Source organism: Cetorhinus maximus, chromosome 17 (genome assembly GCF_964194155.1).
Source record: "Cetorhinus maximus chromosome 17, sCetMax3.hap1.1, whole genome shotgun sequence".
Classification (NCBI taxonomy): Eukaryota; Metazoa; Chordata; class Chondrichthyes; order Lamniformes; family Cetorhinidae; genus Cetorhinus; species Cetorhinus maximus.
The window spans coordinates 11,284-36,318 of NC_135895.1; the positions used below are offsets into that span (position 1 = coordinate 11,284).

The 25,035-nt window shown below is 45.5% G+C and overlaps 1 protein-coding gene across 1 annotated transcript in view; it reads right to left on the minus strand.

Moving 5' to 3' along the window:
- Positions 1-5,921: 5,921 nt before the first annotated feature.
- LOC144692807 (cilia- and flagella-associated protein 45-like) overlaps positions 5,922-25,035 on the minus strand; it is a 92,627-nt gene continuing 73,513 nt past the window's right edge. The window contains exons 9-12 of the mRNA XM_078561882.1: positions 18,578-18,691; positions 12,097-12,290; positions 6,691-6,915; positions 5,922-6,083 (exon numbers count right to left, since the gene is read on the minus strand). Coding sequence (XP_078418008.1) covers positions 6,017-6,083; positions 6,691-6,915; positions 12,097-12,290; positions 18,578-18,691 — 600 coding nt within the window. The 3' untranslated portion in view covers positions 5,922-6,016. The remainder of the gene's footprint in view (positions 6,084-6,690; positions 6,916-12,096; positions 12,291-18,577; positions 18,692-25,035) is intronic.

Genomic DNA, 25,035 nt, shown 5'->3' on the forward strand with positions numbered 1-25,035 from the left:
TGGTATCTCCCAGTCCCTTCGCTCTCAGTGAAGTGTCTTCTCATGGACTGGTGTTTTTCAGTCCTTCCCACCCAGGAAGATATTTGTATACTGACAGGTGTCTGCCAGTTACTCTGTCTTTCAAGGAGATATCTGTACACTGGTTTCTCACACTCACTATACTCTTAGGAAGATAACTGTGCACTGACTGGTACTTCTCAGTCATTCTCCATCAGGAAGATATCTAAACACTAATTGTTGCCTATCAGCCCTTCTCTCTCAGGGAGGTATCTGTACACTGACTAATGTTGCTCAGTTGCTCTCGCTCGGGGTGATATCTGTACATTGACTAGTGTCTCTTGGTCCCTCCCTCGCAAGGTGATATCGGTACACTGACTAGTGTATCTCAGTCCCTCTGTCAAGGAGATATAAGCACATTCAGGTGTCCTGAGGTCTTTCTCCCTAACGGAGATGTTTGTACAGTGACTGCTAACTTTCAGTATCTCTTTCTCTTTCAGGATGAGCCTCAGTCCACTCACTCTCAGGAGATATCTATATACTGATTAGTGCCTCAAGTACCTCATTCTCAGGAAGTATCTGTATACTGACTGGTGTCTCTCAGTTCCGTCTCATAGGCAATAACTGCTCTGATTGGTATATTCAATCCTGCTTCCTCATGGAGATAGCTGCACACTGACAGGTTTCTCTATCTCAGGGAGGTATCTGTACAGTGGTGTCTCACAGTCACCGTACTCTCAGGGAGATAACTGCACTGACTGATGCCTCAGTCCTTCACCCTTAGGGAGATATCTAAACACTGACTGATGTCTGCCAGTCCCTCTCCCTCAAGGAGATATCTGCACACTGAGTGGTGTCTCTTAGACTCTCTTTCTCTGTCAAAGAAATATCTGTGCATTGGTGTCTCTCAGTCCCCTCACTCAGGAAGATAACTATACACTGTTGAGTGTGTCACAGCCCTTTGGTTTATGTAAAGAAATATCATTTTTTCAAAAATATGTGGGATACTGTGAAGCAGGCTTGTGGGGACTGTGTGTATGTTTTATATGTGTGTGTGTGTGTTTGTGTGTGTGTGACTAATTTAATTAAACTAAAGGCAGTCAGACTGAGAGGTTTAGCTCATCAAAGGGGTTAAGTGCAAAGGCAGGCATTTTGAAATAGAAATGGACAAGTTAATATGGGATACAAGTAAATACAACATGAATAGGAATTTGCATTAGGAGATGAATGGTGAGTTGAATTTTAAGCTGTGGAATTTACTGACAAAGAAAAAAGGTAGATAAATCCCCCGGGCCTGACATGATATTCCCTCGGACCTTGAGGGAGACTAGTGTAGAAATTGCAGGGGCTCTGGCAGAAATATTTAAAATGTCCTTAGCCACAGGTGAGGTGCCGGAGGATTGGAGGGTAGCTCATGTTGTTCCGTTGTTTAAAAAAGGCTCCAAAAATAAACCAGGTAATTACAGGCCAGTGAGCCTGACGTCAGTAGTAGGTAAATTATCGGAAGGTGTTCTGAGAGATCGGATATACAATTATTTGGACAGCCAAGGGCTGATTAAGGATAGTCAGCATGGCTTTGTGCGTGGTAGGTCGTGTTTAACGAACCTTGTAGAGTTTTTCGAGGAGGTTACCAAGAAAGTAGATGAAGGAAAGGCTGTGGATGTTGTCTACATGGACTTTAGTAAGGCCTTTGACAAGGTCCCACATGGGAGGTTAGTTCAGAAGGTTCAGACACTTGGTATCCATGGAGAGGTTGTAAACTGGATTCGAAATTGGCTGTGTGGGAAAAGACAGAGAATGGTAGTGGATGATTGCTTCTCAGACTGCAGGTCTGTGACTATTGGTATGCCTCAGGGATCTGTGCTGGGACCATTGTTCTTTGCTGTCTATATCAATGATTTGGATGATAATGTGGTAAATTGGATCAGCAAGTTTGCTGGTGACACTAAGATTGGAGGCATTGTGGACAGCGAGAAAGGCTTTCAAAGCTTGCAGAGGGATCTGGACCAACTTGAAAAATGGGCCATAAAATGGCAGATGGAATTTAATGCAGAAAAGTGTGAGGTGTTGCATTTTGGAAGGACAAACCAAGGTATGACATACAAAGTAAATGGTAGGGCACTGAGGAGTGCGGAGAAACAAAGGGATCTGGGAGTTCAGATACATAATTCCCTGAAAGTGGCGTCACAGGTAAACAGGGTTGTAAAGAAAGCTTTTGGCATACTGGCCTTCATAAATCAAAGTATTGAGTATAGGAGTTGGGATGTTATAGTGAGGTTGTATAAGACATTGGTGAGGCCAACTTTGGAGTATTGTGTGCAGTTCTGGTCGCCTAACTACAGGAAGGATATCAGTAAGATTGAGAGAGTGCAGAGAAGATTTACTAGGATGTTGCCGGGTCTTAAGGAGTTGAGTTACAGGGAAAGATTAAACAGGTTAGGACTTTATTCCTTGGAGCGTAGAAGAATGAGGGGTGATTTGTTAGAAGTTTACAAAATTATGAGGGGTATAGACAGAGTAAATGCGAGTAGGCTCTTTCCACTTAGATTAGGAGAGATAAATACGAGAGGACATGGCTTTAGGGTGAAAGGGGAAAGGTTTAGGGGGAACATTAGGGGGAACTTCTTCACTCAGAGAGTGGTGAGAGTGTGGAACGAGCTACCATCTGACGTGGTAAATGCAGGCTCACTCTTAAGTTTTAAGAATAAATTGGATAGATACATGGATGGGAGAGGTCTGGAGGGTTATGGACTGGGTGCAGGTCAATGGGATTTGCGGAATAATATTTCGGCATAGACTAGAAGGGCTGAATGGCCTGTTTTCTGTGCTGTAGTGTTCTATGGTTCTATGGTTCTAAGATCATAAATAAATAAAGCAAAATTATTAAGTTTATTTTTCCCAAAAGTGGTGGTCATAAAGACAACATGAAAGGTTTTAGGTTCTAGGAAAGGTAACTTTCAAAAGACAGTTAAAAGCAATGGGTTTAAAGATGAGAGGGGAAAAACGTATTTAAGGAAAGATTGAAAGCTGTATGAGGTGTGTGTGACCATGTGATCTTGAGGAAAGTGCTGTGCGAGAACAATCTTGTGAAGGAAACAGCTTTCAGCCACTCAGAAAGTAAGGTTTTGTTACAAGCCTTGGATTTCCATTGTCGAGTGAGAGGGAGAGATAAGCCCTTATAGCAGCAGTGTGTGCCTTGCAGTAGTATTACTGGATTTTTATAGATTAAGAATCTATAGGGACTGTTGCCTGGAAAATGGTGTTTATTTGTGAGTCTAACTAAGTAGGAATCTTTTGGGAAAGGTTATAAGATTAAATTTAACTGTGTAACTGTAATCTTGTGTGTTTAATTTTTCTTTTCTTTTGTCAATAGATGTTTTAATTTAATATTTAAAATTTTCAAAAGTGGTAGTGGAATCTATACCTCTGACTTCAGTACACATACCTTCTCATAATAAAAATACAAATTGAAAATTATTGCAAGAGCTTGGCCAGGTTTCCCTTTGGGTTTTGGTCAGCACAGCAATTACCACCTGCCATATCATAACAGTTACAAAAGCGGGTATTTAACAGTGGGTAGTTTTTGCAAGGAGAGGTTTTGCTGTTTGACACTGACAGTGGCCAGGAGTCATGGTGAGGGAGTGGCTCCTGTTTTAACTCTCTCTGATGAATGAATAGAAGCAGATGAAGATGAAGACACTATCCCTTGTGGCCATGTGGGCTTCACAAATTGGTAACTGTAGCATGCAGACCAACAGGTCAAATGGCACACTTGCCTTATTGCAGCAGTGTAAGTGCAATGAATTATATAAGGCCTTGGTGAGGCCACACCAGGAGTACTCTGTACAATTTTGGTCTCCTTCCCTAAGGCAGAGCATACTTGGCCTAGAAGGAGTGCTATAAAAGTTCACTAGACTGGTTCCTGAAAATTATCCGATAAGAAGAGATTGTGCAGACTGAAAAGATATAGGGCAAGATTTTATGGTCACCTGTGGGTGGGCTTGCAGGGAGGGCATAAAACTTTGTGCATGTCTTTCTCGCCACCTACCGACCATCCCCGCCCTGGCCACAATTTAAAAACAGCCGGTGAGACCTCTTGCCCTCGCACCATTTGAGGCCCTTATATGGCCAATTAATGGGCAGTTAGCGGCCACTTCCTGTCCGGCCACAATGTTTCAGCTAACAGGAGGAGGCCGATGGTAGTGGGAAGCCTGGCCTGCTAGGACCTTAGCCGGGAAAGAGGGTTTGCCTCCTTCATGGGCTGCATTTTCCAATTGGGCCCCGTTCCCCACCTTTCTCCTTGGATGTCCACTCCCCTCCAGCATCCTGCCACACCGTCCACCACCCTACCTTCCGCCCCCAGCCTCCGATCCTGGCCCTGCCAAGAGCACTCCTCACCTACCTTTCATCTGGATCCTAGCTTTTCTTTGGGGATTGGTTGCCATCCCAGCAGTGGCCACCGCTCCCTGCTGGGACTAGGAAGCTGCTGGCCAATCAGATTGACCAGCAGATTTCGGAGGTGGAACTTCCTCCCCAGATGGCAGAAGGCCATCTCAAGCCAATTAATACTCTTCAGAGTGCGAAATGGCTACAGGGCAGCCTACGAGAGTGGGGGGAAGGGGGGCAAATTTTACAGTGATATTTTCATTAGTGGATGGGAAACCTCACCACCTGTAAAATCCTATCTATAGAATCATAGAAACATTACAAGATAAAGGAGGCCATTTGGCCCATCAATTCAATGCTGACTAGCCCTTCATTCCCTTAAGTTTTTAGAAGAATGAGAGGTGATCTCATTGAAATCTATAAAATTCTTAGAGGATTTGATATGGCAGGTGCGAAGAGGATGTTCACCCTTGCTGGAGAATCTACAACTAGGGGGGTTACAGTCTCAGGATAAGAGATTGGCCATTTAGGACTGACATGATGAAAAATTTCTTCACTCAGAGGGTTGTGGGTCTTTGGAATGCTCTATCCCAAAGACTTCTGGATGTTCAGTTGTTGAGTGTATTCAAGACACAGGTCAATATATTAGTGAAGAATACGGGGATCGGATGGGAAAGTTCAGATGAGATAGAAGGTCAGCAGCCATGATCTTATTGAAAGATTCGGCTAGCTGGCTTAAGGCCTCCTCTTAATCCTATCCCTAATGTTGTTCTAGAGGCAGAGACAGTGACAGAGCAAGCCAGGCAGTGAGAGAGAGCGAGACAAGGAGAGAGAGAGACACAGAGAGAGAGAGGGACAGGGAGAGAGACAGAGTGGCAGAGACAGAGAAAGGTATTTATTGTTGGTTCACTGAATCTGGGGTTTAAGGTGAGTCAGAATCTGGGGTGAGGGGTTATGGTGAGGAGTTGGTGTGAGGCATGAGGGCTTTGGGGCTCTGGATGAGGAATGAGGGGTTGGGGTAAAGATTTTAGGAATGCAAATAGGGTTTAGAAGTGGGGATTTGAGGGGTGCATAGTGGGTGGTTGGTGCTAAGACATGAGGGCTTGGGTATGAGGGGTGTAAGTTTAGGGTTGAAGTGTGAAAGTTGAGGAGTTGGGGGTCTGGGGTGAGGAGTTGCAACTGAGGGGTATGTTGAGGGGAGAGGGTTGAGGGTGAGCGTTGAGGGGGGTCAGGGTTGGGGGTGATAATTTGGTTTATGATTAGCATTAGGGTTAGGGTTCAGCATTCGAAGGTGAGAATTTGGGGTTGGGTGGGGTTGGAGATGAGGATTTGGAGATGAGGAGGTTGGGATGTAGGGATGAAAGGTTAAATGTAAGGGCATGGGGGTGAGGATTGGGGATGCGGAGTGAGGGGTTGGGACTGGGGTGGGGGTTTGTGGTGAGGGTTGAATGGTTCTCAAAGCCAGTGAGATAGCATATAGGAAGCAGATGACAAAACACGGGACTCTTTGCTAAGTTTGAGAGTGGCAATGAGTCACGTGATGTTTAATTTATTCTTTATATGTTTTAAAGACTACATTACACATCAAACATGAAATCTCTGAATGTAGCCACCATTTTAACGCAACTTGTCCCTATGCCGTGACAGCTGCCAATCGCCGCTCAATCTCCCGACAATACTTCTCCGGGAGGCCGACAGACCTGCAAAACAGGGGTCAAAAGAGTTACAGAGACTGGAACTAATGCCAATTCATGATCAAAACACTTCCCACTCACTCCCAGAGTAAACACAGCATCCAGCTGCTTCCCACTCCCACTTAACACAATCTCAGTGGGACCCAAACTCTTTCCAATTTACTCCCATTGTACACAAGCCCAATGGATCAACCACCTTCTCATTCTCTCCCATTGTACACAATCCCAATGGACCCAAACACAATGCCATTCACTCACCCTGTGGACAATATCAATGGAACCCCAACCCCTTCCCATTCACTCCCATTGTCCCAAATTCCAATGGAACTAAGATAAAAGCAAAATACTGCAGATGCTGGAAATCTGAAACAAAAACAAAAATAGCTGGAAAAACTCAGCAGGTCTGACAGCATCTGCGAAGAGGAACACAGTTGACATTTCGAGTCCGTATGACTCTGATGAAGGGTCATATGGACTCGAAACGTCAACTGTGTTCCTCTCCGCAGATGCTGTCAGACCTGCTGAGTTTTTCCAGCTATTTTTGTTTTTGTTCCAATGGAACTAAAACCCTTTCCCATTCTTTCCCACTGTACACCACCCTAATAGACCTGACCTGAGTTCCTCGAGTTTCTTGCGCTTGATTTGGTCGAGACGAAGCCGTCGTTGATAAGCTTCCTCCCTTAGTTGCTTTCCTTCTTCAAAGTATGCTGCCCGCTCCGCTATATGATTCTGCTCCTTCTCACTGATTTGCTCCCGAAGGTCGCTGGCATACTTGGTCCTGCCATACCTCTTGTCCTCCTCCTCTTTCTTCTCCTTCTCGATCTGCTCTTTCTGCACCCTGCAAATTCAGTGCCATCAGTTTCTGGGAGAGCCAGTAAAGTCCCTTACTTTGAACCCTGCCTCTATATAATCGACAGTACAGGAGAACTACCTGTATCTAGTAACTCCCTTAGCCAACATCTCCAGAACCTGTCAACCAGGTGGAAATCCAAAGGGGAAAGGACATTGATGGGCATACTGAGAAACCCCTCAACAACATCAGAACTGATCACCCAGCTCTGTATCATGAGGATCTCTCACACTTTGATGGCCCTCTTCAACAATAATCCAAATATTAACTGAAACTGGGATAAGCATACACTAATAAAGGAAAGTCAACACAAATTTGTTAATGTCAAATCATGATTGACTAGCTTACAGAGCTTTTTTGATCATGTTGCCAAATTCATTAGAGTTTTATGAAGATGTAACAAGCAGGGTAGAGAAAGAGGTACCAGCAAATGTCATGTATTTGGATTTCCAAAAGGCATTTGATAAGGTGCCACATAAAAGGTTACTACACCAGATACGAGAGTGTGGTGTTTGAGATGATATACCAGCATGGATATGGAGGACTGACTAACTAACAGGAAATAGAGTCAGAATAACTGGATCACTTTCAGTTTAGCAAACTGTAACAAGTGGAGTGCCACAGGGATCAGTGCTGGGGCCTAAATTATTTACAATCTATATTAATGACTTGTATTGACTGTATTGTATTCAAATTTGAAGACAATACAAAGATAGGTCAGAAACCAAGTTGAGGGAAAGATACAAAGAGTCTGCAAAGGAATAGGTTAAGTGAATGAGCAAAAATTCAGCAAATGGAGTATAATGTGGAAAAATGTGAGGTTGCCCACTTTGTCAGGAAGAATAGAAAGGAGAATATTATTTCAAATGGAAAGAGACTGTAGAATTCTCCTCTACAGAGGGATCTGGGTATCTTTGTATATGAATGACAAGAAGTTAGCATGCAGGTAACAAGTAATAAGGAAGGCAAATGGAATGTTGGATTTTATTGCAAGAGGGAATTGGGTATAAAAGTTGCAAAGTCTTGCACCAACTGTATTGTGCATTGCTGAGACCGCACTTAGAGAACCGTGTACAGTTTTAGTCTCCTTACTTAAGGAGGCTTCAGAGAAGGTTCATTAGGCTGATTCCAGGGTTAAAGGGGTTTTCTCATAAGGATAGGTTGAGCAGGTTGGGCCTATATTCATTGGAATTAAGAAGAATGACAGTTGATCTTATTGAAACATATAAGATTCTGAGGGGGTTTTACAGGATAGATGCTGAGAGGATGTTTTCCCTCATGGGGGAATCTAGAAGTAGGGGGTTTTTAAACAAGGGGCCTCCCATTTAAGTTGGAGTTGAGGAGAAATTCCTTCTCTCAGAAGGTTGTTAGCCTTTGAATTCTCTTCCACAGAGAGCAGTGGAGGCTGCTATTCAAGGTTGAATTACGCAGATTTTTGGTCTACAAAGAAGTCAAGGATTATGGGGAGCAGACAGGGAAGTGGAGTTGAGGCCATGATCAGGTCAGCCATAACCTTATTGAATGGTATAGTAGGCGCGATGGGCCGAATGGTCGACTCCCTCCCCTATTTCTTTTGATCTTATGTAACAGACAGTGTTGATGAGGGTAATGTGATTCTTGTGGTGCACAGGGATTTAAAAAAGACATCTGATAAAGTACCACACAACAGGCTTGTCAGCAAAGTTGATAAAAAGGGCTGTAGTAGAAAGAATGCAAAATTAATCACAGAATTTTAACGGCACAGAAAGAGGCCATTCTGCCCATCGTGTCTGCATTGGCTCTCCAAATGAGCATTATGGCCTAGTGCCTGCCTTTTCTCTGTACCCCTGCAAATTATTTATATTCAAATAATCATCTAATGTCCCTCTTGAATGCCTTGATTGAACCTGCCTCCACCACACTTCCAGGCCGTGCATTCCAGACGCAAACCACTCGCTGTGTGATAAAGTTTTTTCTCATGCCACATTTGCTTCTTTTGCAAATCACTTTAAATCTGTGCCCTCTCGTTCTTGATACTTTTACAAGTGGGAACAGATCAGGGATAGAAAATAGAAAGTAGTGGTGAATAGCTGTTTTTCAGACTGGAGAGAGGTGGGTTCCCCAGGAGTCAGTACTAGGGCCACTGCTTTTTTGATATGCATTAATGACATGGACTTGGGGGAACAGGGTGCAATTTTGAAATTTACAGATGACACAAAACTTGGAAATGTATCAAATAATGAGGGGGACAGTGATAGACTTCAACAGGACATAAACAGGCTGGTCGAATGGACATGTGACCCATCAAATTCAACTCAGAAAAGTGCGAGGTGATATTTTTTGGTAAGATGAATGAAAAGGGGCAATACAAGCAAAATTATACAATTTAAAAGAGCTGTGGGAGCAGAAAGACCTGGGGCGTTTGAGAACAAATCTGTAAAGGTGGCAGGGTAGGTTGACAAAGTTGTTAACAAAGTATAATGCAATCCCTGGCCTTATAAATAGAGGCATACAGTACAAAGGCAAGGAAGCTCATGCTAATCATTTTTTAATTCATTCGTGGGATGTGGGCATCACTGGCTAGGCCAGCATTTATTGCTCATCCCCAATTGCCCTCGAGAAGGTGGTGATGAGCTGCCTTCTTGAACAGCTGCAGTCCATCTGCTGTAGGAACACCCACAGTGCTGTTTGGGAGGGAGTTCCAGGATTTTGACCCAGTGAGAGTGATGGAACATCGATATAGTTACAAGTCAGGATGGTGTGACCCTTTTCAGGGAGCTTGCAGGTGGTGGTGTTCCCATGTGTCGGCTCCCCTTGTCCTTCGAGGTGGTAGAGGTCGCAGGTTTGGAAGGTCCTGTCGAAGGAGCCTTGGTGAGTTTCTGCAGTGCATTTTGTAAATGGTACACACTGCTGCCACTGTGTGTCGGTGGTGGAGGGAGTGAATGTTTAAGGTGGTGGATGTGGTGCCAATCAAGCAGGCTGCTTTGTCTTGGATGGTGTTAAGCTTCTTGAGTATTGCTGGAGTTGTACTCATCCAGGCAAGTGGAGGGTACTCCATCACACTCCTGACTTGTGCCTTGTAAATGATGGACAGGCTTTGGAGAGTAAGGAGGTGAGTTACTCTCTGCAGAATTCCTAGCCTCTGACCTGGTCTTGTAGCCACATTATTTATATGGCTAGTCCAGTTCAGTCAATGATAAACCTTAGAATGTTGAGAATGGGGGATTCAGTGATGGTAATGCAAGTGAATTTTAAGGGGAGATGGTTAGATTCTCTCCTGTTGGAGGTGTGTGGAGCAAACATTACTTGCCACTTCTCAGCGCAAGTGTGAATATTGTCCAGGTCTTGCTGCATTTGCACATGAACTGCTTCAGTATCTGAGCAGTTATGAATGGCGCTGAGCATTGTGCAATCATCAGTGAACCTCCCCACTTCTGACCTTATGATGGAAGGAAGGTCATTGATGAAGCAGCTGAAGATGTTTGGGCTGAGGACACTACCCTGAGGAACTTCTGCAGTGATGTCCTGGAGCTGAGGTGACTGACCTCCAACAACCGCAACCATTTTCCTTTGTGCTAGATTTAAGTTCAACTTGTGGAGAGTTTTCCCCTTGATTTCCATTGACTCCAGTTTTGCTAGGGCTCCTTGATGCCACACTCGGTCAAATGCGGCCTTGATGTCAAGGGCAGCCACTCTCACCTCACCTCCGGAGTTCAGCTCTTTTGTCCATGTTTGAACCAAGGCTGTAATGAGGTCAGGAGCTGAGTGGCCCTGGTGGAACCCAAACTGGGCGTCAGTGAGCAGGTTATTGCTAAGCAAGTACCGCTTGATAGCACTGTTGATGACCCCTTCCATTACTTAACTGATGATGGATTGTAGACCGATGAGGCGGTAATTGGGTGGGTTAGATTTGCCCTGTTTTTTGTGTACAGGACATACCTGTGCAGTTTTCCACATTGCCGGGTAGATGCCAGTGTTGTAGCAGTACTGATACAGCCAGTCTAGGGGCACAGCTAGTTCTGGAGTACAAGTTTTCAGTACTATTGTCGGAATTTTGTCAGGACCCAAACCCTTTGCAGTATCCAGTGCCTTCAGCCGTTTCTTGATATCATGTGGAGTGAATTGAAGTCTGGCATCTGTGAGAGAGACTGAGGTGGATCATCCACTCACCACTCCTGACGATGGTTGCAAATGCTTCAGCCTTGTCTTTTGCACTGATATGCTGGGCTCCCCCATTATTAAGGATGGAGATACTTGTGGAGCCCCCTCCTCCTGATAGTTGTTTAATTATCCACCACGATTCATGGCTGGATGTGAACGACTGCAGAGCTTCAATCTGATCTGTTGGTTGTGGAATTGCTTAGCTCTGTCCACTGTTCATACTCCTGTAAAAGTCAAACTTTTGAGACCATTTTAAGGCGGAAAATTAAAGGGCCGACTTTTACATGGGTAATGTTTTTTGAGGGGCTTACTTTCAGCTATCAAAGCTTGTGGTTCTCACAGTCAGCAGAGGACTGTGCTGGGGTTTCAGTCTGTTTTCCAAGTTGTTTTCTAGGGGTTTACTCTCGATGGGCTTATTTTCGATGGGCCACACAGACACCTCTCGGGCTGGTGCACACTAACTCTGCAGTTTGTTCCAATCTTACCTCTGTCATTTCAACAAGAAATTAAACTTTTACTAAAGTTCCCCGATATCTCAGTGGGAAAATTGCACTCTGTGTTCTAGCACGGATGCAGAAGGATCAGAAAAACTCCTGCTTCAAATACTGGTTTCTGCTGTGTTACTCTGAACACAGAATGGGGCAGTGAGCTGAGTTGGAACAGAATGTCCTTGGAAAGTCAGGGGTTGGCTTCTACACGAGTTATATGAAAAATTAATGATGTTTTGGCCAAAAGTCAAGGGTCGGCTTTTACATGAGAGTGATTATTATTTGAGTATATACAATGTGTGGTAGAAACAGATTTAATGATAGCCTTCAAAATACTTGATGGAGGAACATTGGAGGGAAATGGAGGTAAAGCAGAGAGCAAGATGAAGTGAAATGGTTTTTGAAAGAGCTGGTGAAAATGCGATGGGCCGAATGGCCTCCCTGTCTACTGCACTATTCTAGGATACATCTGATACACAGTGAAACATGGAGGCTCCGTGTTGCATTTGAAGCCCGGGACCCCAGAATGTCAGTGACCTACTTGAGGACTCTCTCGAATTCCTGTCTTTCCTTGGTGGCCTGCACAACCAGGAAATGCTGCTTCTGCCGGATTTGATCCGAGCGAGATTTCTTCAGTATCGCAAGCACCTCAGCTTTCTTGCGCTTATCCTCCAGTTCCTTCCGGCGCCATTCACGCTCCGTGGCCTCCTGGCTCCTCTTTGCCCGCAGTGCATCCTACAGAAGAGAGAAAAAGGGTTGAGCAATTCTCTCAGTGAGGTATTTATACATTGACTGGTGTCTCTCAATTGTCTTTAACCAGTGGCAAAAGAAAGAAATATGAACTGCTAACTTCTAACACTATAACTGAAACTCTACCCCCTTCTTAAATCCCTATACCCACACACATAAAAGACACATAAGACACACAAAACATGAATTTTAAGGGTGGGTTAAAACAGTTCAACAGCACCAATCTGGAGTACAGGATTCACTTGGTTGATTTTGATCGATGTCTTCCAAATTCCTTTCAGTTCTTGTTGATGACATGAGGTGGTCTTCCAGCACTTTCAGTATTAAGTTCACTGGTTGAGAACTTGCTTTTCAGTGTCTCTAACAGTGATTTTCCCCCTTTCCTTTTTGCAGGGATTTCCTCAGAGAGAGAGCAGGTTAGAGAGATATGAAGAAGAGAGATTTTAGATGTTTTCTCTTTGCAGGCCAGGAGCTTTCAGTTGCCCTGCTCTTCACATAAAACCTTGGTCACCTGGTCAGGAGCTGTGGGTCTGGAGTCATATGTAGGCCAGACCAGGTAAGGATGACAGATTTCCTTCCCTAAAGGACATTAGTGAACCAGATGGGTTTTTACAACAATTGACAATGGTTAAATGGTCATCTTAGACTCAACGCAAACTGGAGGAACAGCACCTCATCTTCCAACTAAGCACTTTACAGCCTTCCGGTCTGAATATTGAGTTCAACAATTTTAGATCATGAACTCTCTCCTCCATCCCCACCCCCTTTCCGATTCCCCCCCTTTTTTTCCCAATTATATAGATTTTTCTTTTCCCACCTATTTCCATTATTTTTAAATGTATTTCCATCCATTGTTTTATCTCTACTTTTTAGCCTTTTTCAATTCCTTCACCCCACCCCACCCCCACTAGGGCTATCTGTACCTTGCTTGTCCTGCTTTCTACCCTTAATTAGCACATTCCTTAGATAATATCACCACCGTCAATGTTTGAGCCAAGGCTGTAATGAGGTCAGGACCTGAGTGGCCCTGGAGGGACCCAAACTGGGAGTCAATGACAGACAAGTAGTGTTGCTCCTGACAAGTCCTCCTGCACTCTTCATTGAACCAGGGTTGATCCCCTGGCTTAATGGTATGGTAGATTGGGGGATATGTCGGACCATGAGGTTACAGATTGTGTTCGAGTACAATTCTGCTGCTGCTGATGGTCCACAGCACCTCATGGATGCCGAGTCTGGAGTTGCTAGATCTGTTTGAAGTCTATCCCATTTAGCACAGCGGTAATGCCACACAACACAATGGCGGGTGTCCTCAATGTGAAGGCAGGACTTTGTCTCCATAAGGACTGTGCAGTGGTCACTCCTACTGTCAAAGACAGATGCATCTGTGGCAGGCAGGTCAAGTGTATTTTTCCCTCTTGTTCGTTCCCTCACCACCTGCCACAGACCCAGTCTAGCAGCTGTGTCATTTAGGACTCGGCCAGCTCGGTCAGTAGAGGTGCTACCGAGCCATTCTTGGTGATGGACATTGAAGTCCCCCTCCCAGAGTACATTCTGCGCCCTTGCCACCCTCAGTGCTTCCTTCAAATGATGTTCAACATGGAGGAGCACTGATTCATTAGCTTAGAGAGGGCGGTATGTGGCAATCAGCAGGAGGTTTCCTTGCCCATGTTTGACCTGATGCCATGAGACTTCGAGGGGTCCGGAGTCGATGTTCTGGACTCCCTGGGCAACTCCCTCCGGACTGTATACCAGTGTGCCACCACCTCTGCTGGGTCTGTCTTGCTGTTGGGACAGGGCATACCCAGGGATGGTGGTGGTGGTGTCTGGGACATTATCTGTAAGGTATGATTCCATGAGGATGACTATGTCAGGTTGTTGCTTGACTAGTCTGTGAGACACCTCTCCCAATTTAGCCCCTAGATGTTAGTAAGGAGGACTTTGCAGAGTCCACAGGGCTGTGATTGCCGTTGTCGTTTCCAGTGCCTAGGTTGATGCCGGGTGGTCCGTCCGGTTTCATTCCTTTTTTGTGACTTTGTAGTGGTTTGTTACAACCGAGTGGCTTGCTAGGCCATTTCAGAGAGCATTTAAGAGTCAACCATGTTGCCGTGGGTCTGGAGTCATATGTAGGCCAGGCTAGGTAAGGATGACAGATTTCCTTCCCTAAAGGACATTAATGAACCAGATAGGTTTTTACAACAATTGACAATGGTTAAATCGTCATCTTCGACTTTTAATTCCAGATTTTTATTGAATTCAAACTCCACCATCTGCTGAACCCGGGTCCCCAGAGCATTACCCTGGGTCTTTGGATTACTAGTCGAGCGACAATACCACTACACCATCGCCTCCCCTGTGGATTCTAGCATTTTTCAATGACGAATATTAGGCTAAGTGGCCTATTGTTTATTGCTTTCTGTCTCCCCCTTTTCTTGAGCAGAGGTGTTACATTTGCGATTTTGAAATCTCCTGGGATCTTTCCAGAATCTAGGGAATTTTGGAAGATTATAACAAATGTATTCAATGTCTCTGCAGCCACTTCTTTCAAACCCAAGAATGCAGACCATCAGGTGTAGGGGACTGTCAGCCTTTAGTCCCATTAGCTATCCTAGTCATTTTTTTTCTAATAATAGTGATTGTTTTGAGTTCCTACCTCTCATTTGCCTCTTGCTTTTCACCATTCTTAGAATACTTTTTGTGGCTTCTACCGTGAAGACCTATACAAAGTGCTTGTTCAAAGTCTCTGCCATTCCCTTGCTTCCCATTATTAATTACCCATTCTCATCTTCTAAGTGACTTATCCTTATTTTAGTTATTCCTTTCTTTTTTCTGAGTTTTAACCGTCTGTTTCTTTGTTTCTTGCTAGGTTACTCTCCTACTCTGATATCTTCCTCACTACTTTTTTTTGTCATCCTTTGCTGGTTTCTAAAATTTTGCAAATTGTCTGGCCTACTACTAAATACCATTCTTAACCTCCTCAGTAAGCCAGACATGGTGCATCTTTCTCAATGGAGTATATCTTTGTTCAGGGTTATGAACTGTCATTTTAAATGCTTGTCCAACATCTATCCTTTTAACCTATTTTCCCAGTCCCCTGTAGCCAATTCTGTTTTCATAGATTTTTACTTGCCTTTATTTACCTTTAAGGCACTAGCTTCAGACCCAAGTTTGTCCCCCTGAAACTGAATGTGAAATACCATCATGTTCTGATCACTCCAGAGGTGAGGTGAGAGTGACTACCCTTGACATCAAGGCAGCATTTGACCAAGTGTGGCATCAAGGAGCCGAGCAAAACTGGGGTCAACAAGAATCAGGCGGAAAGCTCTCCACTGGTTGGAGTCATACCTAGCACAAAAGGAAGATGGCTGTGGTTGTTGGAGGTCAATCATCTCAGTTCCAGTACATCACTGCAGGGGTTCCTCAAGGTGGTGTCCTTGGCCCAACCATCTTCAGCTGCTTCATCAATGACCTTCTTTCCATCATAAGGTCAGAAGTGGGGATGTTCACTGATGATTGCACAATGTTCAGCACCATTCGTGACCCCTCAGATACTGAAGCAGTCCATGTTCAAATGCAGTAAGACCTGGACAATATCCAGGCTTGGGCTGACAAGTGGCAAGCAACATTCACGCCACACAAGTATAGGGCAATGACCATCTCCAACAAGAGAGAATCTAACCACTACCCCTTGACATTCAATGGCATTACCATCGCTGAATCCCCCACTATCAACATCCTGGGGGTTACCATTGACCAGAAACTGAACTGGACTAGCCATATAAATACTGTGGCTACAACAGCAGGTCAGAGGCTAGGAATCCTGTGACAAGTAACTCACTTCCTGACTCCCCAAAGCCTGTCCACCATCTACAAGGCACAAGTCAGGACTGTGATGGAATACTCTCTACTTGCCTGGATGAATGCAGCTCCAACAACACTCAAGGAGCTCAATGCCATCCAGGTCAAAGCAGCTTGCTTGATTGGCACCACATCCACTAACATTCATTCCTTCCACCACCGATGCCATCTACAAGATGCAGTGCAGAAACTCGCCAAAGCTCCTTCGACAGCACCTTCTGAACTCATGGCCACTACCATCTTGAAGGACAAGGAAACCAGATGCATTGAACACCACCACCTGGGAGTTCTCCTCCAAGCCACACACCATCCTGACTTGGAAATATACTCAGCTGGAATATTGTGTACAGTTCTGGACACCATATTATAGGAAAGATGTGAATACATTAGAGAGAGTGCAGAAGAGGTTTACAAGAATCGTTCCAGGGATGAGAAACTTTAGCTATGAGGATAGATTGGAAAGTTTGGAACTGTTCTCCATGGGGAGAAGAAGGCTGAGAGGAGATTTGATAGAAATGTTCAAAATCATGAGGGGGCTGGACAGAGTAGATAGGGAGAAGCTGTTCCCACTCATAAAAGGATCAAGAATGAGAGGGCACATATTTAAAATGAATTGCAAAAGAAGCAAGCGTGATGTGAGAAAAAACTTTTTCACACAACGAGTGGTTCAGGTCTGGAATGCACGGCCTGGAAGTGTGGTGGAGGCAGGTTCAATCGAGGCATTCAAGAGGACATTAGATGATTATTTGAATAGAAACAATGTGCAAGGGTATGGGGAGTAAGGCAATGGCGTTAGGTCATAATGCTCATTTGGAGAGCCGGTGCATACATTATGGGCTGAATGGCCTCCTCCTGTGCCATTAAGCTTCTGTAATTCTGCGATATATCACTGTTCCTTCACTGTTGCTGGGTCAAAATCCTGGAATTCTCTCCCACAGTACTGTGGGTATACCTACACCACATGGACTGCAGCGGTTCAAGAAGACAGTTCACCACCACCTTATCAAGGGCAATTAGGGATGGACAATAAATGCTGGCCTATTCAGCGATGCCCACATCCCATGAGTGAATTTTAAAAAATTGCCTAAATGATCCTTTACCATGTAATTATTAACTCATTCTTTCTCATTACAAATTACCAGGTCTAAAATAGACTTTCCCTGGTTGGTTCCAGAATATATTGTTCTAAGAAACTGTACTGAACATACTCCATGAATTCATCTTCAAGTCTGTCATTGCCAATTTGATTTATTCTATCTATATCAAGATTAACATTTCCCACAATTATTGCAGTGCCTTTCTTCTAAGCTCCCATTATTTCTTGATTTATGCTTGCCGTACAGTGTAGCTACTGTTAGGGATTCTATAAGTTACTCCCATCAATGACATCTTCCTTTGCTATTTCTTATCTCCACCAAAACTGATACTGCATCTTGATCTTCCCAACCAAGATCATTTCTCCCTGCTTTATTGATCTCATTCTTTATTGACAAAGCCACCCCACCTCCTTTTCTTTTCTTCATATCCTTCTGAAGTCAAATTACCTTGAATATTCAGTTTCCAACATTAGTCACTTTGCAACCCTCTGTAATGGTTATCTTATCATAACCATTTGTTTCTATTTGTACTATAATTTATTCATCTGGTTACAAATGCTGCTTGCATTCAGATAAAGTCTTTAATTCTGCCTTTTTAACATTTTCCTCTACTCGGACCTTATTTGCTGGTGCACCCTTAGTCAATGTATAAATAATCACGCTGCATGGCAATCACCTTGTTAAAGACAATTGCTAGTTAAATGGGTAATGGGCATTGATTATCCCATCTAAACAGAATAAAAAGATACAGCTGGAACACTTTGTGTGGAAGTTAGTAGTAATGAGGAGTTATATGGACTTGAAATGTTAACTGTGTTCCTCTCTGCAGATGCTGCCAGACCTGCTGAGTTTTTCCAGGTACATTTATTTTTGTCTTGAAAATAAACCAGTTTGAACCAAAAGGCCAGCCTGGATTAATTCTTCCACTGCAACCTTTTATGTTTGTATGCTCTATCTCTTTCTGTCATGCTCTGGTAATCATGACCTTTATTGCTTTCTGAATTATTACCTTGTCTTTTCTTGTGATTGAAAATTTAGGAAGTTAACATGAACCCTCTTTCCTCTGCTATTTAGTTTAAAGGCCTCTCTACAGTGCTTTATGCTAGGTATGACTCCAACCAGTGGAGAGTTTTCACCCACTTCCAACTGACTTCAATTTTGCTAGGGCACCCTGATGCTAATGGGTCAAATGCTGTCTTGATGTTAAGAACAGTAGCTCTTACCTTACCTCTGCACTGACTGGTCTCTCCTCAGGGATATGTCTGTATGGTGACTGATGTCTCAGCTCTTTCCCAGAGAGAGAGAGACTTCTGTACCTACCTGTTCTGCCTTGTGATCATGTGCTCGTTTTTGCAGGGCCTGCAATCGAGCCACTTCGATAGCCTTTTCCCGCTTCAAGCGATTATGCTGCTCCTCAAATTCAGCTTCTCTTTTCTGGGGAACAAAAGTGCAGGTACAAAATGGGGTTAGTTACTGAATTAAGTTCTCTCCTTCTCTTGCTCCCCTGCACTGTCCCCCTCTCTCCCTCCCTCCATTTCTTTCTGTCTGAATCTCTTTCCCTATCCTGCTCTCCCTCTTGCCCCACCTAGAATTGGAGAGTCTGTATCAGCTTAGATAAATTGGCTTAAAGACAAAGGTGAATCATTTTTCAGACTGGTGGACAGTGGGTGGAATTTTCCCAAACTTGCACTAAGTGTGGTAGTGGGTGAGTTAAACTGTTTTACCTGGTGATGGTGGGTTTTCATGCTGTATTGTACTGAGCCTGCCTCATTATTTATGCACTCCCTGGAAACATGCTATTTCCATGGTGGGTGGGCTCTCATTTGCCTGTCCACCATCACCCTGCTGCTGCATTATGCTGGGCACCATGTTTAAAGTCTAGCCACAAGCACACATCTCAGTACTTCCAGTTCACTGCTGCATGGAAGACATGGCCCTGGGAAGATTGCAGCCCCCTGATTTAATGAGGGGGCTCTTGAGTGATGTTTGGATGCTGTGGAGGCCTGCTGGGATGTCCTGTACCCCTGATCTGGCAGCAGGATAGGCAGCAATGTGACCAATCTGGCTTGGGAGATGGTGGTCAGTGCCAACACCTTCAGAAGAGGACTGCCATCCAGTGCTACAAGAGGATGAATGATCTCTGTTCTGCCAGGGCAAGTCACAATTTTCATTACACTCATGTGCACACCCAACACAGACAGACACACTTTCCCCATCTCTATCCATGCAGGACAAGCTGGCACACTGAGAGGTCGCAGACTGGTGGTGGAATACCAGAAATCAAGGTCCTCGTGGACTTTGGTTCAGTGCTGCTCTACCAAGTGAGGATCCTGCAGTGCATCATCCATCAGACAACCATGCTGTGTACTACCATGTGCGCTCTCTCTCTCTCTCTCTCTCTCTCTCTGCTTTTGCAGGCACATCTGCCAAACAACTGACAGTCCATGACTAGGACCTCCAATCAAGCCTTGAAGAAACCTCAAGAGGAATCTGGAGGCACCCTACCTGAAGTCCCATTACAGCACTCATCCACACCCTCCACCAGCACAGACACACCTTGGTGGGACCTAGATTTAGGGAAGCCTCTGGATCACAATCTGGTGAGCACATCGCACTGTCTGATCCACTGCAGGTGGCAGCAAGGACTTCCCAGGTGTCTGGAACTCAGAGGACTGCTGGAGGCCAGAAATTTGCTGTCTGAATCAGATGAGCCTCTGGACTACTTCATGTCACTGTTGCTGAAGCTGCAAAGGCAAGCTTGGGAACATCAAGATTGCAAGGCACGATGGAGTCTGCCTTCAGTCTGAGGTGATAGTGCTGACATGCCAACACACCAAGGTCAACACTGGTAGGATGGCAACTGCCATGGAGACATTAGTCCAGGATTTTGCTCCTGCACTGCTGAGTGGGCTCAACTCCATTGCTGATGTCATAGTTGACCTCCAGCAGTGTGTACATGAGGGGTGCCAGGCAGCTCAAATCTTTCTCCAGCTACCCCTGCTCCTCAAGGAGTCAGCCTGGGGCCCCTGCACCTCCGTAGGGAGGAGGATCTGCAGGTGCGAACTCTGGGCCCATCCATCCAGGTGATACTGAATGTCTGGCTCATCTGACTCCTCTTTTCCTGTGACCTCAGTAGCTCTACCTCCACAGGCTGGGGAGGGTGCCACTGCCACACAACAGGACCCTGACAGTAGGGCCCTCCAGAGGACACTCACTAAGTTCATCACAGTCAGCAGGCTGCCTCCACCTCCACTGGATGTCCAGGGAGCACCAAGATGTAGCGGCAGGGTTAGGACATTTAAGGAGAACTAGTTGCACAGCCTGGGCATAGGTGTTAATCACTTGTACATACTATTCACTATTGTCCATAAACTCCCAAGAATGTCACCCTGCCTATGGCTCCTTGTTCTGATGAGCAGTGTTCTTGTCACTCAGATGTGAAACCTTTCTGCACAAGATAAAGGCAAGTGTCTCAGTCCAGGGCCTCTTCCCTGGGCTGTGCAGCCTTCAGACCAAAATCATAGTCCTGCCTCTCACTCCCTGGATACATAACTGATGCCTGCACCTCAGCGGTGCAACATCCATCTCATTGCTGCCAGAATGTAGTGGGCAGGCGCCACTGAGTTCTCTTTCTCTGGGTGTGCTCTCAGCACTTTTTTTTATGGAGGGGCTGGCCTCCATCTCTTCAGCATCTGTGGCCAGTGATGCTGTGCACCACCTGCTGAACAGCTCAGGCGCTGAAGGTGGACAAAGTGTTAGATGCTTCTGAAGTTTCATAGCTGCATCTCTTATGATATGATACTGATCATGGAGCACAAGCGAGCTGCCCTCAGCCAGACAGGAGTCAGACATTCTCCGAGGCTGTGTGAAGATTTATGAAATGTCCTCATTGCATGTCGTCATCCTCCTACAACTGAGCAACTATTAGGGCCTCCACTACATTTCCATGATAGGAACATTCTCAGTGGGTATTCGCACTACCATAAGCCAGACTGGAGTCAAATGTTCACAAATGCAAAGTGAGGATCTATGGGGTCACCTCACTGCATGTCGTCGTCCTGGTCCTCCTCCACCACAAATCTGGCAGCTAAGGGCCTCCCAAGTACCTGCCTTGTCTAACCAGTGCAAAGGCCTCAGCCTCATCCCCACTAGCAGCGTCCTCATTGGAGATGTGCAGCTCCTCCATCTCCTTAGCCAGTTCATCTCCGTTGGAGCACCAGGTTCTAAAGGGCACAGCAGACAGTGAGAATGCATGACACCCTCTGCAGGCTGTATTGCAGGGCCCCAGACTGGTCCAGGCATCGGAACCTTATTTTCAACATACCAATGGTCTGCTCCACCTCCTCATTATACTGTTGCTCTCCTGCAGTCCGAGGCAGTCATCAGCAATGGCTTCTGCACGTAGTCATCTTCGAGGAGCCATCCCTGCAGCTTCTGTGGACTCTGGAAGACTCCAGGGATCTGTGACTGACTGAGGGATGTAGACATTGTGCACACTTGCTGGAAACCATGCGCACCTGCAGGATGCGTTTCTGGTGGTTGCACATTCAACAAATAGAAGCCCATGCAGCTGATGCAGTCCACCGTTGCAACAGATGAGTGCAGTCAATCGCACCCTGCACCTGTGGGGAAACACAAAATCTGGGCAAATCTAATCGCTCTTGTATCCTGGCTGTCTTTTTCCCAGGTGAAAGGTTATGTCATCGCAAAGATGGCATCCGTCACCTCCATTAATGCATTTGTGGATGGAGGCTTGAGAGATCCCACAGAGGTCACCTGTGGAGCCCTGAAGGAGCCACTGGCATAGAAGCTGAGCACTGTGGTCACTTTCACAGCCACTGGCAGTGGATGCCTACATGCCCCCTGTGGCACCAAATCCTGCAGTAACTGGCAGATGTGAGTGACCAGTTCCTAGACATTCGCAGTATACAGTGACACTGGTTTTCAGTCATTTTCAGGAATGAAAAGTGATGTCTATAGATACTGGCCTGCAATGGCTCGCTGTGGCTCTTCGTGTACAGGAGCCCCAGCCGCCCCTTCTTTGAGGTTGCTGCTTCTGCCTCTGCGGCCGGGGGCCCCAGTCGCTCTCCTTTTCTTTCTTCCTCCTCCTTCCCCACCCCCCCCACCACAAACTCTTGGTGCTTTGTAGGCCATCAGATATACAGCTAGTTCATCAGGTTCCATGATCCTGATGTACTCATCCTGCAGGATGAAAAAGACATGTGGTTACCATGGATGTACTAGAAACTGTCCTGGTTAAGTGTGACAGCCCCTTAACATTTCCTGGAGAGTGCTGGCTACCACTTGGATGGCCAGAGATTAGTGTGCTGCATGGCTGCCCTGTTAGCTTGAACCATAGGGGAGACTTGTCCAAACCAGGATGCTGGCTAGTGCAAGGGGCTGTGAGCACCTCCAGCAGAGACTGCTACGTGGCCAGCTTTAGTGAGGAGATTGTATGATGTGTGCAGTCCAACTGCTCTGCAGTCCACAAGTGCTCATGAATGTGCCTGGGGCAGGGGAGAGCTGTGGAGAACTTGGCAGCACTTTGATGCCTCAATGTTGCTTGAGTGGGCAGATCAGCTAGGAGCCCAACACAATTGTAATGTGGCTGTGTGAACTTCCTCAGTTTCAGAAGAATGCTCTTTCTATAGAGTCATGAGGTCTACAGTGCAGAAAAAGGCCCTTCAGCCCATCGAGTTTGCGCCAGTCAAAGTAAGTACCCAGCTATTCTAATCCCATTTTCCAGCACTAGGCCCATAGCTGTATGCCATGGCATTGCAAGTGCACATCCAAATACTAAAATGTTAAGGGTTTCTGCCTCTCCCACCCTTTCAGGCAGTGAGTCCAAGATTCCCCCCACCCTCTGGGTGAAGAAAATCTTGCTCACATCCCTCTAAACACCTGGCTCCTACCTTTAAATCTATGCCCCCTGGTTATTGATCCATCCACCAAGGGGAAAAGTTCCTGTCTACCCTATCTATGCCCCTCAATTTTATACACGTCAATCATGTCTCTTTTTCCCCCCACCCCCCTCCCCCTCAATCTCTTCTGCTCCAGGGAAAATAACTCCAGTCTATCCAATCTCCTCATAACTAAGTCTCCAGCCCAGGCAATATCCTGGTAAATCTCCTCTGCACACTCCGGTGCAGGTTCCCAAATGTGTGGCCACTTCCTTCACCCCACCCCCCAGAATCCACCTTATCAAATTACCCTGTATCCCATGTGCCTTTGCCTTCTTTATAAGTCTCCCATGTGGGACCTTCTCAAAGGCTTTGCTGAAATCCATGTAAACTACATCAACTGCACTACCCTCATCTACACACCTGGTCGTCACCTCAAAAAATTCAATCAAATTTGTTAGGTATGACTTCCCTCTGACAAAACCATGCTGACTATCCCTGATCAAACCTTGTCTCTCCAAGTGGAGTTAGATTCTCTCCTTCAGAAATTTCTCTAATTGTTTCCATACCACTGACATGAGACTCACCAGTCTGCAGTTCCCTGGCTTATCTCTACAACCCTTCTTAAATAGCGGAACCACATTAGCTGTTCTCCAGTCCTCTGGCACCTCCCCCATGGCCAGAGAGGAATTAAAAATTTGGGTCAGAGCCCCTGCGATCTCCTCCCTTGCCTCCCTCAGCAGTCTGGGACACAAATCATCCAGACCTGGAGATTTGTCCACTTTTAAGCCTACCAACACCTCCAATACCTTGTCACTCCCTATATCAATTTGCTTAAGAACCTCGCAGTCTCTCTCCCTGAGTTCCACACCTTCATCCTCATTCTCTTGGGTGAAATCGGATGTGAAGTATTCGTTCAACACTCTAGCGATGTCCTCTGGCTCCACCCATAGATTGCCCCCTTGGTCCCTAATGTGCCATACTCTTTCCCTGGTTATCCTCTTCCCATTGATATACTTATAGAATTTCTTGGGATTTTCCCTACTTTTACCAGCCAGAGCTTTCTCATATCCCCTCTTTGCTCTCCTAATTGCTTTCTTAAGCTCCATCCTACAATGTCTATACTCCACTAATGCCTCCGCTGATTTGCTTCCCTTGTACCTGCTAAAATCCTCTCTTTTCCTTCTCATCGTATCCTGAATATCTCTGGTCATCCATGGTTCTCTGGGCTTGTTACTCCTTCCTATCACCCTAGAGGGAACATGGTGAGCCTGTACCCTCCCCATTTCCTTTTTGAATGCCGCCCCCCCCCCCACCCCCACCCCCACTGCTCCTCTGTAGGTTTCCCCACAAGTAGCTGTTCCCACCTTGGCCAGATCCTGCCTTATTTTACTAAAATCCACCCTCCCCCAATCCAAAACATTTTTTATGCAACTTGTCCATCTCTTTGTCCATAACAAACTTAAACTGTACCACGTTGTGGTCGCTATCATTAAAATGCTCCCCCACCACCACCTCAGCCACCTGTCCGGCTTCATTCCCCAGAATTAGGTCCAGCAATGCACCGTCCCTTGTTGGACCCTCTACATATTGACCTAAAAAGTTCTCCTGTACATATTTCAAGAAATCCACTCCATCCAAGCCCTTAAAACTATGCCTATCCCAATTAACGTTGGGAAAGTTGAAATCACTTAATATAATTACCCTATTATTGTTTTTACACACCTCCGCGAATTGTGCACATATTTGCTCCTCAATTTCCCGCTGACTATCTGGGGGTCTATAATAAACACACAATAATGTGGCTGTCCTTTTTTTATTCTTAAGCTCTACCCACAAAGCTTCATTCGATGCCTCCTCCAAGATATCATCTCTCCT